General features: G+C 42.4%; 1 protein-coding gene across 1 annotated transcript in view; it reads left to right on the forward strand.

The window, feature by feature from the left end:
- Positions 1 to 12,155, forward strand: part of abca12 (ATP-binding cassette, sub-family A (ABC1), member 12) — a 50,287-nt gene extending 38,132 nt beyond the window's left edge. The window contains exons 58-73 of the mRNA XM_019895348.1: positions 465 to 552; positions 680 to 788; positions 1,465 to 1,519; positions 2,945 to 3,122; positions 3,239 to 3,354; positions 4,981 to 5,143; positions 5,297 to 5,556; positions 5,728 to 5,932; positions 6,265 to 6,374; positions 7,214 to 7,364; positions 8,431 to 8,565; positions 9,555 to 9,658; positions 9,830 to 9,922; positions 10,007 to 10,112; positions 10,907 to 11,044; positions 11,481 to 12,155. Of these exons, the coding sequence (XP_019750907.1) occupies positions 465 to 552; positions 680 to 788; positions 1,465 to 1,519; positions 2,945 to 3,122; positions 3,239 to 3,354; positions 4,981 to 5,143; positions 5,297 to 5,556; positions 5,728 to 5,932; positions 6,265 to 6,374; positions 7,214 to 7,364; positions 8,431 to 8,565; positions 9,555 to 9,658; positions 9,830 to 9,922; positions 10,007 to 10,112; positions 10,907 to 11,044; positions 11,481 to 11,585 (2,116 nt within the window). The 3' untranslated portion in view covers positions 11,586 to 12,155. The remainder of the gene's footprint in view (positions 1 to 464; positions 553 to 679; positions 789 to 1,464; positions 1,520 to 2,944; positions 3,123 to 3,238; positions 3,355 to 4,980; positions 5,144 to 5,296; positions 5,557 to 5,727; positions 5,933 to 6,264; positions 6,375 to 7,213; positions 7,365 to 8,430; positions 8,566 to 9,554; positions 9,659 to 9,829; positions 9,923 to 10,006; positions 10,113 to 10,906; positions 11,045 to 11,480) is intronic.
- The last annotated feature ends 782 nt before the right edge of the window (positions 12,156 to 12,937 follow it).

Below are 12,937 nucleotides of genomic sequence, written 5' to 3' on the forward strand. Positions count from 1 at the left end.
TAATCCTTTTGTATGGATCGATATTCGATGTTCTGTGAAGCGCTTTGTTCCAGTTGCAGCAGTTGTGAAAGCTGTATATAAATAAAGCTGTGCTTTGTTCCAGTTGCAGCAGTTATGAAGGCTCTATATAAATAAAGCTGTATTGTATTATTGGATTCCCTTTAGCGTAGCTCCATCTAGTGGATGCGTAATGCAACCGCAGCCACTTTTGTAGCTTCTATTCTACGCCTGATATATGCAAGCAGCTTTAAAATAGGCCATTCATTGAAGGTGCGCGTTATACTCCGAAGCGCTTTATCATGCAGAAAATACGGTAGTAAAATAAAAAAAAAAAGACTATTTATTTGCGAGTTTCTCCCCTGTAAACATCTTTTTGCAGCTCTTTATGTGAATGAGTCTGAAATAGCTGGCAAGGAGCCTTAATGTTGAAAAATGTTGATTCCTGAAATGGTTTTGTATCTCAGATATGGCGGGTTTGAATTTGGAATGCCGTTCCCACCCGACCTGGAGACGGATCTTCTAGCCAAGTCTGATAACGCCACCTTATCAAAGGTATCGTTCGCTTCCTGCTGCATATCTGATTAATTGTCATTAAATCGATGCAAAGGAAAAACGTGACAAGCGAAGTTGTCCTCACGTGATCGTGTGCGCGCGGGTGTGTATTTGTGGACGAGTGTAGGTTTGGTTCAACCCTGAGGGCTACCACACCATGCCAGCATATTTAAACAGCCTCAACAACCTCATCCTACGCTCCAAACTTCCAGCAGATAAGGATCCAAAGAAATATGGTACTGCATACTGTGAATTAATAATTGATTTGACTCGATGCTTGAATACTATTCGACACTACTCGTATGCAGACATTCCATGTTAGCTCATGATGTTGCCCGGTACAGAAGCTGCGAGATCCCGGGAGATTACTTATGAGTGTAATGATCTGTTAGCTTTGGACATGTAAGTTCTTACCCTTATGTAATAGACTTCCCACTCGAGGTTACAACCTGCCCACGGATGTGTCATCACACTCCTGTTCACCTAAAACACTGCAATCGAGAGCCGATCCGATCCATTCCGCAGAGAGTTACTCAACCGTTGATGGGCAATTTGTGTCAAACAGCTACCAATGCAATGCAACACGACTTTATTTATTACACCGCAGTTCACAACAGCTGCGGCCGTAGCAAAGCGCATTACGCGTAACGTAAAATAACAAGAATGCACCAACAAAAGAAAATGAATCATATCAACACATATAGAGTAGACACCAGAAGCCAATGGAAGAGTCTCATGTTGGGTCAAAAGTCAAGGAATAAAGACAGGGAGGGGGCTGGCTGAATATTTAACGTACTGATCCAAACTGAATAAGGCGCTCTCTTTTTTATGGCACTCACTGTGTGTTTATTATTGCGATAATAGACATGTTGCTAACATTCTGCTCCTTTTCTGCCTCTTTTTTTGTTGCAGCTATTTCAGTATCCAGTCAGCCCTACTTTGGTCGGACGGATGAAGAAGACGTCATGTAAATTATGCTTCTTTTTTTTTTCCATTCTTACCTTTTCCAAAATAACACATCAGTCGGAGAACTAGCAAAAACTTCTTTCCTAAAATGAATGTTCAGAACATAAGGCAGAGGACTGGTTTGGTTTGGTTCCACGTTTAAAATGTACGTGTTCCGGTAGACCACACCGATAAATGATTTAGAAAGTGGAATGAAATGGCGACCTTTGTTGTCGCTGCTAGCCTGGGAGGCTGTTCCAGCTCAAGCAGCCATTTCCTCCTCCATCCATGCCGATATTGATGTATTGATTTGGCCTCGGACATTTTAAGGATACACTCGGCTGTTTTCAGTCAGATATCTTGATTCTCACATTGTGGCAGCTCTTGGGATGCACTCCGAAGCTCGAGTTAAAGCTTGACCGTGCTGATAATGAGCCTGATCAGTCGCTGCTGGCCATGTATAGTAATTGGAGCTTTCTTATAGCTTCCGCCAACGTCTTATGCTCCTTCTGGGGTTTTTTTTTTTTTCCTTCTTCGCACTTGGTCACTCAGCTTTGGCTTTATCCTCTTTGAGCTGCAGGCAGCTGATTAGAGTGATTTTTCTGGCCTTGGCCAACTTGGAGAGGTTGTACAGGAACAAGTAGTGATGTCATGCCCCCCCCCCCCCATAAATAAATACATAAATAGGATGTTTTCAAGAGATATTGTGTTGTGAGTTGGATTGTGCAGTCAATTGAAAAAAAGTCTCCAAACCCATTTCAAATCAATTAATGACTTGCTAATTTATCAGGATTTTGAATTGGCATAGTGGAAGTGTTGACAATTGTATGTTTCCTGGTTAATAAAAAAAAAAAATCATATAAAATTAATAAAATAACTTTTTTTTTTTTAACCATTAACGCTTCCAACAAAAGCTATGATAGAAAGATATGAGTGACACGCATAACATTTGATTCTTTTACATTGCTAAAGGATAGAGAGAGAAAAATCAGATGATTATTTGCCGATTTGTGGGGGGGGGGGCGAGGCGGTACGATGTCATCATCTGTTGTAAGTTGTTACATGTTTTAACATGTCAAAACATTTTGCAAAAATCTGCCATTTTTTGGGCAGATTTTCAAAATGCTAATAACGTCTGCCCGATTAACCGGTCATACCCTACACGCAAATGTTCTTCTGGTTGAATGGGTAAACATTCCCACAGACATTCTGAAATCTTGTAGAAAAACTTGCCCAAAATAGTACAGGGTGCTGTAACTTTTTCATATCAGTTACAATATCGAATATTGTCGCTAGTACAGCCACAGCAACATAAATAACAAAGACGAGCAACAGTAACGTCCAACGCGGAGTTCGTAATTCGATGCCCAAAAACGATTCATCAAAACGCTGCTGTTGTATCGTTTCCGCGAGACCACTTGTGAATGATCTCATTTTGTCTTCACAGCACTGTGTCCATCCTCCAGATCCTCGTGGCCATTTGTGTGGTCACAGGCTACTCCATCACGACAGCCAGCTTCTCCATCTACGTCGTCGGCGAGCATCACAGCGGCTCCAAGAGGCTGCAGCACATCGCGGGCATCAGTGAGCCCTTCTACTGGGCCGTTAACTTCCTTTACGACATGGTAACGCCTAATTGCCCAGTCTGTAAATCACGAAAAATACCACCTCATCCATTTAATAACCGATAGCATTCAATAATTTGTCAGTAAGAGAAGATGACCCGTGTCTTTCCCCGCAGATCATCTATCTGATTCCTGTCGTTTTGACCATCGGTGTGGTTGCGGCCTTCCAGGTTCCATCATTTACGGAGCAGCAAAATTTAGCTGCCGTCTCACTCCTTCTGGTGCTCTTTGGGTGAGTCGCGCCTCTCCATCAGCATGGATGTATGATCAGCGTATTGGAAGTTTCCTCCTCTTCATTTGTGATGCAAGAACTCACTGAATTAAACCACAACATTTCAAACTTAAGGCCCGGGGGCCAGATCTGGTCCGCCGCATCATTTAATGAGGCCCGCTAGCATACCAAAATTGCAAATTGACTCCACTTTTAAAAATCTTCAAGCATTTTTTTTTTTTTATTCCCAATCCCCCTTTAAAATACATGTCATATTTGAACAGTTGTTACCGATGCCTGAATTCAAAACCAGTTTTGTTGTGTATCCATAATATGAAGCGAGGCTACATTTTATTTGTCATAATGGCCCTCCGAAGGAAACAATAACATTTACGTGACCCGGACAAAAATTTGTTTGACACCCCTGATTTAACCCTTTCATGCACCCTGTAACCTGATGACATGATGAGCTGTCCACTGTAGCAACCGCTGTCCCTGAAAGGTTTAAAGCATACTAGCTGAATTCAAGATTCCGATCGAATGCAAGCCAGTCAGTCACAGGTCAAATCTAATGCTACTCTATAATTTATTCTATTTTATTGCAGGTTAGTGTGTGAGTTTTTTTTTTTTTTTTTTAATGTAAGCTAAAATAGAGAGCTGTTATACTCTGTGCCTACTACTTATCAGCATTTTCAGATGGGAAAAAAAATAAGATCTAAAACGTGAATCCTTCTCTCGCAAAAAGAATACAGAATACAAGGACGGGTAATAACAATAAATATGAGCCTGGGTGTCATCGCCGAGATTTGAAAACCGATGCGGCAGCAGCATTTAGATTGAAGGTCGACCTTTATCCACTTTGGTTGTAAACACATTTTCACGCCAATAACTGCTTCTCTCTGTTGCATACAAATCGAAAGTCACGTCTGTCCTTGGCAATATTTACATCATTTTAATCCCACTATTTACTGTTCCGCCCTCCCATGCTTTGCTCTGCTGCCAATGGGCGCGAGATCTTCGGAGGCCGAGTCAGCAGTGTGCAACTCATTTATCAGACAGATGTCTCCCTCCCAAGCAATGAATAATCACGCTCCCCCCCATCTGGCTGCCGGCACCCACCTGGTCTGGTTTGCAGCCGTCATGCTGATGTTCTCCGCGATGCTTTGGCACCTGTCCTCTGTCTACCAAGCACCTTTTTTTAAATTTTGGGCTTGGTTCCCAGATGCGATGTCTCTGTTGAGCTCTATTTGTTTTCCTGTGCTACTTTTCCTTCTTTGAATCTATTTTCTCTTTCTTCCCCCTTGTTGTTTTGACCCAGTCGCCTAAACAAGCAGCTTATGTGAGAGGGAAGAGTGGGGCGGAATAAAATAAGGTTGGGAAGGCAGGGGGGGATAAACTAAGAAGTAATCCATCTTCCTTTCTTTTCGTGACTCGGTGTTTACCATCCTCATCTTGTGATTTCACTCCACCTCGTCAGTGTTTTTAGTACCTGTGTGTTTGTCAAGCGAACAGTTTTTCCTTCCTCGCCTCAGCGCAGTTTCTGAAAGGCCCTTTTAACCGGATTTCATTTCAACCGGTGGACGATTGATGCTCGGTGTCGCAATTTTTTTCTTAAATGAAGTCACCTTCCCGCTGTCAACTCCTCAGGTTTGCCACCTTCCCCTGGATGTATCTCTTGTCAGGCGTCTTCAAGGATCCGGAGATGGCCTTCATCATCTATGTGTGCATTAACCTTTTCATCAGCATCAACACCATCATTTCCACCTCAATTCTCTTCTTTCTGGCGGAAAGTGTAACAAACCATGTCGAGGTCAGCATCATTTCTGGAATTATTGTTGTTATTTTTAATGACACAAAAAAAAACGCGGAATTTGCAATGCCCTGCATGCAGTCAAGTGCATCCGGTGCTGCAATAGCTTATGTGGCGACTTCTGTCCTAATTGCCTCTTGTGGTCTCGCTCAGAAAGAGAACATCCAGAATATCTTCAAAATTTTGAGCGACCTCTTCCTCATCTTCCCTCAATTCAACTTTGGAAATGGACTGATGAAGCTGGCCAGAATGAACGTGGAGGTCCAGCTCCTTAGCGGCTATGGCATCGATGCCTACAAGGACCCGTTCTCCACCGAAGTTCTCGGCTGGATGTACATCTCTTCCATCATCCAAGGTGTAGTCTTCTTTGCGCTGCGCCTCTTACTCAACACGTCCCTCATTCGCAACGTCAGGTGAGAGGAAACAGAAAAGTGACTTTTATCAATGTTTTAATTTAGTCTCAAAGAACTTTTGACCTTCGCATTTCCTATCCCTTTTGAACGTTTTCCAACCATTTTCTAAATTCGATAACTGCCGTATATTCCAGGTCCGATAATTGTCTTGCCAACATTTCCCCTCTGCAGGCACTTAATTTTGGGCAGAAAAAAGGCACCCCTGATGCTCGACGATGATGAGGACGAGGATGTTGCAGCCGAGCGCTCGCGGGTGTCCAGCGGAGCAGCGGGTGCGGACATCCTACAAGTCAACCAGCTCACGAAAATCTATCAGCATCTCAACAGGAAGATTTATGCAGTCAAGAGGTTGTCTGTGGGAATTCCTGCAGGAGAGGTAAGCCTGCCAGCAAGACGTCCTACATTTGGTGGGGGTGACTGCTGGAACTATTATCTCCCAAGTCCCTCTGTGGAGAAGCGCTTGGAAGTAAACTCAAGGGTGATAATGATAAAATCCGGGTGTATACAGGATGTCAGTATTTTGGAAGATGACCATCCAAGTCTTGAGGGAGGTCTACGCTTCACTGGCATAACAAATTCCCAGTTGATCGATTTCAGAAGTATATGATTTACTCGCACAGCCTTGTTTAAATCGCGCTGTTCCAAAAGTGGTTGCATGTCGAAAATTCGGCCAATCGGGTTGAATCAACGCTTCATCTTTTTCCAAAGTGCTTCGGTCTGCTGGGAGTGAACGGAGCGGGAAAAACAACCACTTTCAAGATGCTTACGGGAGACGTTAGCCCCACTGATGGCACTGCACAGATCAGGGACTGGGATGGGTAAGATGCTCATTCATTATTTTTGGAATTTTTTAAAAGCATGGTGGAGCCAGTGAGATGGAAGCATATGGCGCTCTCTGCCAATGTGCTGACTCACATCATCTCCGAGGATGAAGACGTTTTAGCCCTTGCGCCTTATTGTTGAAAGACGGCTCCCGTACGTCACTTGAATTATCCGTGCGCGGTAATGTCACGCTTACATCCATTTAGTCTACTAATAACGTATTTTTCGGATCAATATCTGCGTGTAACAGCTGCCACCTTGTGATTGTTGCTCGATAAAGACTTGGGTCGCACGCATGTTTGTAAAGACACTGACAAGACACTTTAGGTAATGGGGATGGCTCACGCTCCACTGCACACGTCGTGTTTGCTCCATTGCACCAAGAAAGAACACTTTTGGAGTCTCGACACCTGACATTTTCATCTCGGGAATATTTGTCTCAGGAAAATGTACAACGAGTTACCTTGGAGTTTCATAGTTGGCCCTTGAGGGCGGCGCAGTGTAAATTTTACCTTGAGGGACAGACGTTCTCTGACTCTATTGCGTGCCCATGAAAAATGTGTTTCATTTCATAATAAAAGCATTTTATTCCTTGATCTTGGCGTGACTCTTGGATGGATTCTAAGTACACTGCATTTTATGGAGCACAAATTGTAATGTCGCACAAGTCATTATTCATACACAAAAGCACAGTCAGATGTCGAAGCTAGATGAGGCTTTCTAGTCCAAACTCATGGGTCGACTTGGAACAACCTCCACTGTTGAATATTCTGAACGACTTCTCAAATGCGTCTCTCTGTTTTTTGTTTTGTTTTTTGTGTGTGTGTTTCCCCAGGCGGCTGGTAGACATTATGGAGTGCCGGCACATGGGAATTAATATCGGCTACTGTCCCCAAGTGGATGCGCTGGATAATCTGCTCACTGGAGAAGAGCACTTGTATTTTTACGCTCGTATTCAAGGCTTTTCAAACAGAGAGATAGACGGGGTAAGAGTTAAAAGGCCGGGCTGTTTTTCATTACCTTTCCAAGGGAAACGAGAATCTTTCTGAAATGTCTGAAATGAGGTTGGATGCAGTTCGATGCATCCATGCCAAAATAATGAGCAGGTGTGACAATATCGAGTGATGTCTGCTACTTCTCGGGCAGCTGGAAATGCTTCTGTTGTGAGCGTGCGGACTTTTAACTTCGCAGTCACGCTCATTCGTCTGTGGAAAATATTTGAAATATGACTTTGAAGATGACAAGATCTCATTTGAAATGTCACAATGGTGCTGTTTTTTTTTCCTCAGCTTTTTCTTTGTTTATTACTGAGCGTGCTTCTCAGAAATCTACAGAGCTGGTACGCAAACTTGATTATTTGCGTAACAGCAATTATTATTATTATCCCCCTTTTTTTTCAATCCCACAAAAATCTGTATTTTAACAGGGGTGTGTAGACTTTATATTTTTGTATCCACAGTATGTTGTGTGTGTTTGTGTGCGTGTGTTTATGAGAGACACACTTTCGGAGACAGCATGGCCAATGGCTCCGTCTCGCCCCGTATGGCCGCAATGATGTTATTATGGTACTTGGGCCAAATGATGATGGCCTAATGAACAAAGATGAAGATGAGGCTAGAGCTAAGAGTTCTTCTCATGTTGTCTCCCGCTGACAGTCTCCCATTCTTTGTTGTGGATAATGGCCGATGCCTTAATGGAATCATTTCGCATTGGTTTTTGTCCGGCGTAATGCGCTGCACGATGTCAGTTTGGAGGGGGACGAATATGAAATAGTAGCAAAAAAATACATAATAATGTGCATCTATGTCCAAAAAAAAAAAAAAACAGCAAGCCCTATCCTCAAAATCACAACTATAATATCTGTGTCACAATTATGGACACATTATTGTGAATTTGAGAAATGGCACCGTCAACAAAGACAACGTAACGTTTCGATGTGGAGTCGATTCTGATGAGACTCCTCCGCGTTCAACAAAACTTTAATGCATCATTTTGAGGCTTGAAAACCCTGCCGTCTTGATGACTTTGCGATCCCTGCGTGTGGTCTTGCAGGTGGTGAAATACCTTCTCAAAAAGCTGGAGCTGATCTACCATCGAAACCTAACCACTGATGGCTACAGTTGTGGCACACGCAGGAAGCTTTCGACCGCTATCGCCCTCATTGGACATCCACAGATTCTGCTCCTGGTGAGCTTGAGCCGCACTTGGCCGCCTCACTCTGTACCTGGAAAATGGCATTTGAAAGATTTAATCAATTGTGGTGTACTTTTCCGATTTATAAATCGGTAAAATATGATATCAACTACATTGATCTATCTGCTTTTAGGTCCTCATCTATACTGCCCACATACCCTTGAAAACATATTTGTGCGATAGCTGATCGCTATCATCGGCTGCGATATCTTCGTCGGCCATCTCTAAGCATTCATACATAATTACTCAGAGCAGTGGTTCTCAAACTTGTAACACCAAATACCTTCTCGCAAAGGACTTTATGACCAATTGAAACAGGAGCATAGTGGGCCTAAGTTTTCGTCAAAAAACAAGCCCGGTTTTATCCCTAATATAATATTATTGTAAACCACTGTAAGATGATGCATCGTTTGGACAGTAACACTGCTCTTAATGACAGCCAAACAAAAACTACTTTATCAATGATTCATTTGAAATGTCCATCCAATCCAATTTCCGATCCGCTTATCCTCACAAGGGTCGCGGGGGGTGCTGGGGCCTCTCCCAGCCGTCTTTGGGCAGTAGGCAGGGGACACCCTGAACCGGTTGCCAGCCAATCGCAGGGCACACATCGACAAACAACCAGCCGCGCTCACACTCACACCTAGAGACAATTTAGAGTATTCAGTCAGCCTGCCATGCATGTTTTTGGAATGTGGGAGGAAACCGGAGTACCCGGAGAAAACCCACCCAGGCCCGGGGAGAACATGCAAACTCCACACAGAGAGGCCGGCGCTGGAATTGAAGCCGCTACCTCCGCACTGTGAGGTCGACGCACTAAACACTGGAGCACAGGGCCGCCTCATTTGAAATGTATTGAGAAAAAAAAAACATTTACCGAAGTACCGGTTTAAAAACAGTTCTTGCGTTCTTTCTCCTCTTATCTTTTTTTTTGGGGGTTTGAACCATCACTTGAAAACTGTTGCCCTCCTCTCACACGTCAGGATGAGCCGAGCTCTGGGATGGACCCTCGCACCAAACGACACCTGTGGAAAATCATCTCGGAAGAGGTGAAAGGAAAGTCTGCGGTTATCCTCACTTCTCACAGGTTAGAGAATGGCCTGATTTCTTCATGTGTGACAGTGCCGCATATTCCATCCAGTGCTGGTTGTTGCAGAAAGTGTGAAATATTCAACAGATTTTTTTCAAAAACGGGATTCAGTCCTTTATATTATCCAAACCCGGCTTTTGAACTTCTCAATTTGTGTCCGTGTCTCAGCATGGAGGAGTGTGAGGCATTGTGCGGCCGCCTCGCCATTATGGTGAAAGGTCAATTCCGCTGTCTGGGCTCCTTGCAGCACATTAAGAACAGGTTTGTGGCCTCTCGTCAGCTTTACATCCTCAAATAGTCATTTTTGCCTATCACACTTGGCCCATCTCATGTCCTGACCCGCAGGTTCGGCAGTGGCTTCACGGTGAAAATGTACTTGGCGCAGTCTGCCAGCGATGTCAAGGAAATCACTGTTTTCATGCAGAAACAATTTCCCAGCACTTACTTGAAGGTATGGTTTAGAGAGCTGTTGTGATATTTTATCCATCTTCTCCCTTTTTCATCTCTTCTGAAACCTTTTTTGCGCATAATGTAGCTTTGCCGCACTACTTGTCTGTGCCAAATAGCGGGATTGAGTATTTGTCAAATCATAACATGTGCAGCTCATTTAGGACAGGAGAGAAATCGCAGGTACTTGTCTCCAAATTCTGGTTCGGAAATAGAGTAATGGCAAAAGCAAGATTACCGTAAGAACACACGCGCAATAATGTTACCGCATTATCTCAAGACACATAGAGAAGGCTAAGTCCACACCTACATTATTTTTAAAAATGATTGAAGGAATTATTTCATTTTACTACCTGCACAGTAACAACCCCACCCAAAAAAAAAAAAAAATTCACGTCAATGTGGTGTTTAAACAAAATCTTGAAGGACATGACAACACATTCACCAGCTGTCAGGCGCTATTTAGCCAATCAAAAGCCTGAAAAAATAACAGCAGCTGCCCATTTTGACTGAGAATCAGTGAGCGAATAGACCTACATCATAGAAAACACACATTTCTGAAATCTTTTCACTCAACAGCTCCACTCAAAAAAAAACAAACTAGTCATGAAAGCCCTTAACCCTCTCAGGGACAGAGGTTACTACAGTGGACATCTGATCAAGTTATCAGGTTACAGGTTGCATGACGGGGTTAAATGCTAGGTCACCTTAGTATTTGTGACATTTTCTTTCACAAAGAGCATTTACGATAGGAGGATGTTGAAATAATAGGCGTCTGGTTTTCTCATTTCTCATCAGGACCAGCACTCCTCCATGGCGGAGTATCATGTTCCCGTGGCACCAGGAGGTCTGGCCGACATCTTCCAACAGCTGGAGACCAACAAGACGTCGCTGAAGATCAAGCATTTCTCTGTGAGCCAGACCACCTTGGATGAGGTAACACTGAGACAACAGCTGGCAGAGTGAACAGAACTATCTTGGGTTTTTTTTTGTGGATGTGGATCCAGTCGATGCTACAGAGTGACTGAAAAGCGGTAGGAGGGTAAACTGGGACAGTCAAGAAAGCTTGAGTGGGAGTGAAAGACAGAGTAAGGAATGTAAAATTAAGGCAAGAGGGAAGCTGGCAGGTTGGAGGGCATGCCTGAGGGAAAATAAATGGAATATGAGTTGGGGAGAGAAAATCATGTACCCGGTGTTGATTTTCTACATTCTGCTCCTCTGGAGCTCTGGGATTGGAAGATACCAAAAGGAGAAGAAACACAGGGGGGGAGCCGAGGAGAGAAACCAAGCAGAAAATGTGCTGTATTTTAGGGGATTTCAAGGGGCTCAAGAATATTACAATCCTAATCATATTATCGTTCAATCTCTGCAGGTCTTCGTCAACTTTGCCATGGGAAATAGTCATATGAACTCCATCTCAGCTCCCAGCAACAGAGAAGATGATGACCTGAGCCACATCAAAGGAGTCGAGACATAGTGCCGACTGCTCCTATTTTTCTGCAGTGAAATGAGAATCTCATTGTACTACATTTTGTCTTAAATAGAATGCTTTGAGACTGAAGTATAAATTTGTCATAACGAACAATCATGTTTAAAACTCGTAAGATTCAATGTCCAGAGCCACTAGTCTTTCGAGGTCGGCCAAATTCTATTGCTGCAGTTCTCTGCTGCACATTTATGTACCTGCACAGATGATTATTTATTGTTGCCTATTGACTTGAGATTATATTTATCCTACTTGAAAGATGACCTAATCTAGTAATTCTGATATGTATGAAAAATACTAGTCCTGACATAGCTTTTAATTGTTTTTATTTGATTTTGTTGCCACTCAATAGAAATGTACTGCATAGGCTTGCCATAATCACAAAAAAGACTCATAAAAAATATTATTAATGTGCACATCTTCGTCTTAATGTATGTCTCACTTCAAGAATGACTGTTCAAAAAAATATATATCTCCCACTTGTGGACCATTTTATAATGGTCTTGAATGTATTCAGCTAGCTTTTTTTTTCATGATTCAATAAAACACTTTTAAATGCAATTACTTGGAATGCTGCCAGTGTACACAATCATTTTCATTTAAATTTGGCTGACGGTAAACCTGCAGTATTTCTACAGCTGATGACACTGGCTCGAAGGATGGATGGATGCTGGATTTCTTTACATATGAGGTACTTTACCACACTATACGACTGAGAAAGCTTAAAAATAACACTGTTTTGGTAGATGTAAGTTGATTTAATTTGTCTTTGTGCTCTTGTTCCACAGGTGGCACAATTTAAACTTTTTCAGTTGCATACCATATGACAAAATACTTCCACAAACTTGAGAATTAATAATAAAAAAAAAAAAGTACTTTAAAATTGAGCACAGCAGTATTTTTGGGCAACATATTTATAAGATAAGATCAGATAAGATACGAAAGCCTCTATTTGTCTCACAATGGAGAAATTTCTTTCTCATATTTTTGACTGTTTTATTTTTGTTTTTGTTTTAGTTTAGAGTAAATTGCCTCTATTTGTGGGGAATAGGTACGACATAGTAAAAGATTGTGACTAACTACATTTTTTTAGAATTCATTTTAGTAATACCGTAGTTTAAATCGCAAATACAATACAAATCATCTTACATGAAACAATAAAAAAATGCTTACAGATTATTCGTTTTTAAAGAAATTTACTCACTTTGGGCATGCATATATGGCAAAAACACTTCTTAACTTTAAAAGTTCAACGACATTATTTGGAGAGATGTGGCATCCTGGTGTTTCAGGAAGACAGGTGAGTTTTTCAACAATATAGAACCGCGAATATGAGGGGGAAA

Source organism: Hippocampus comes, unplaced genomic scaffold (assembly GCF_001891065.2).
Source record: "Hippocampus comes isolate QL1 unplaced genomic scaffold, H_comes_QL1_v1.1 scaffold237, whole genome shotgun sequence".
NCBI lineage: Eukaryota > Metazoa > Chordata > Actinopteri > Syngnathiformes > Syngnathidae > Hippocampus > Hippocampus comes.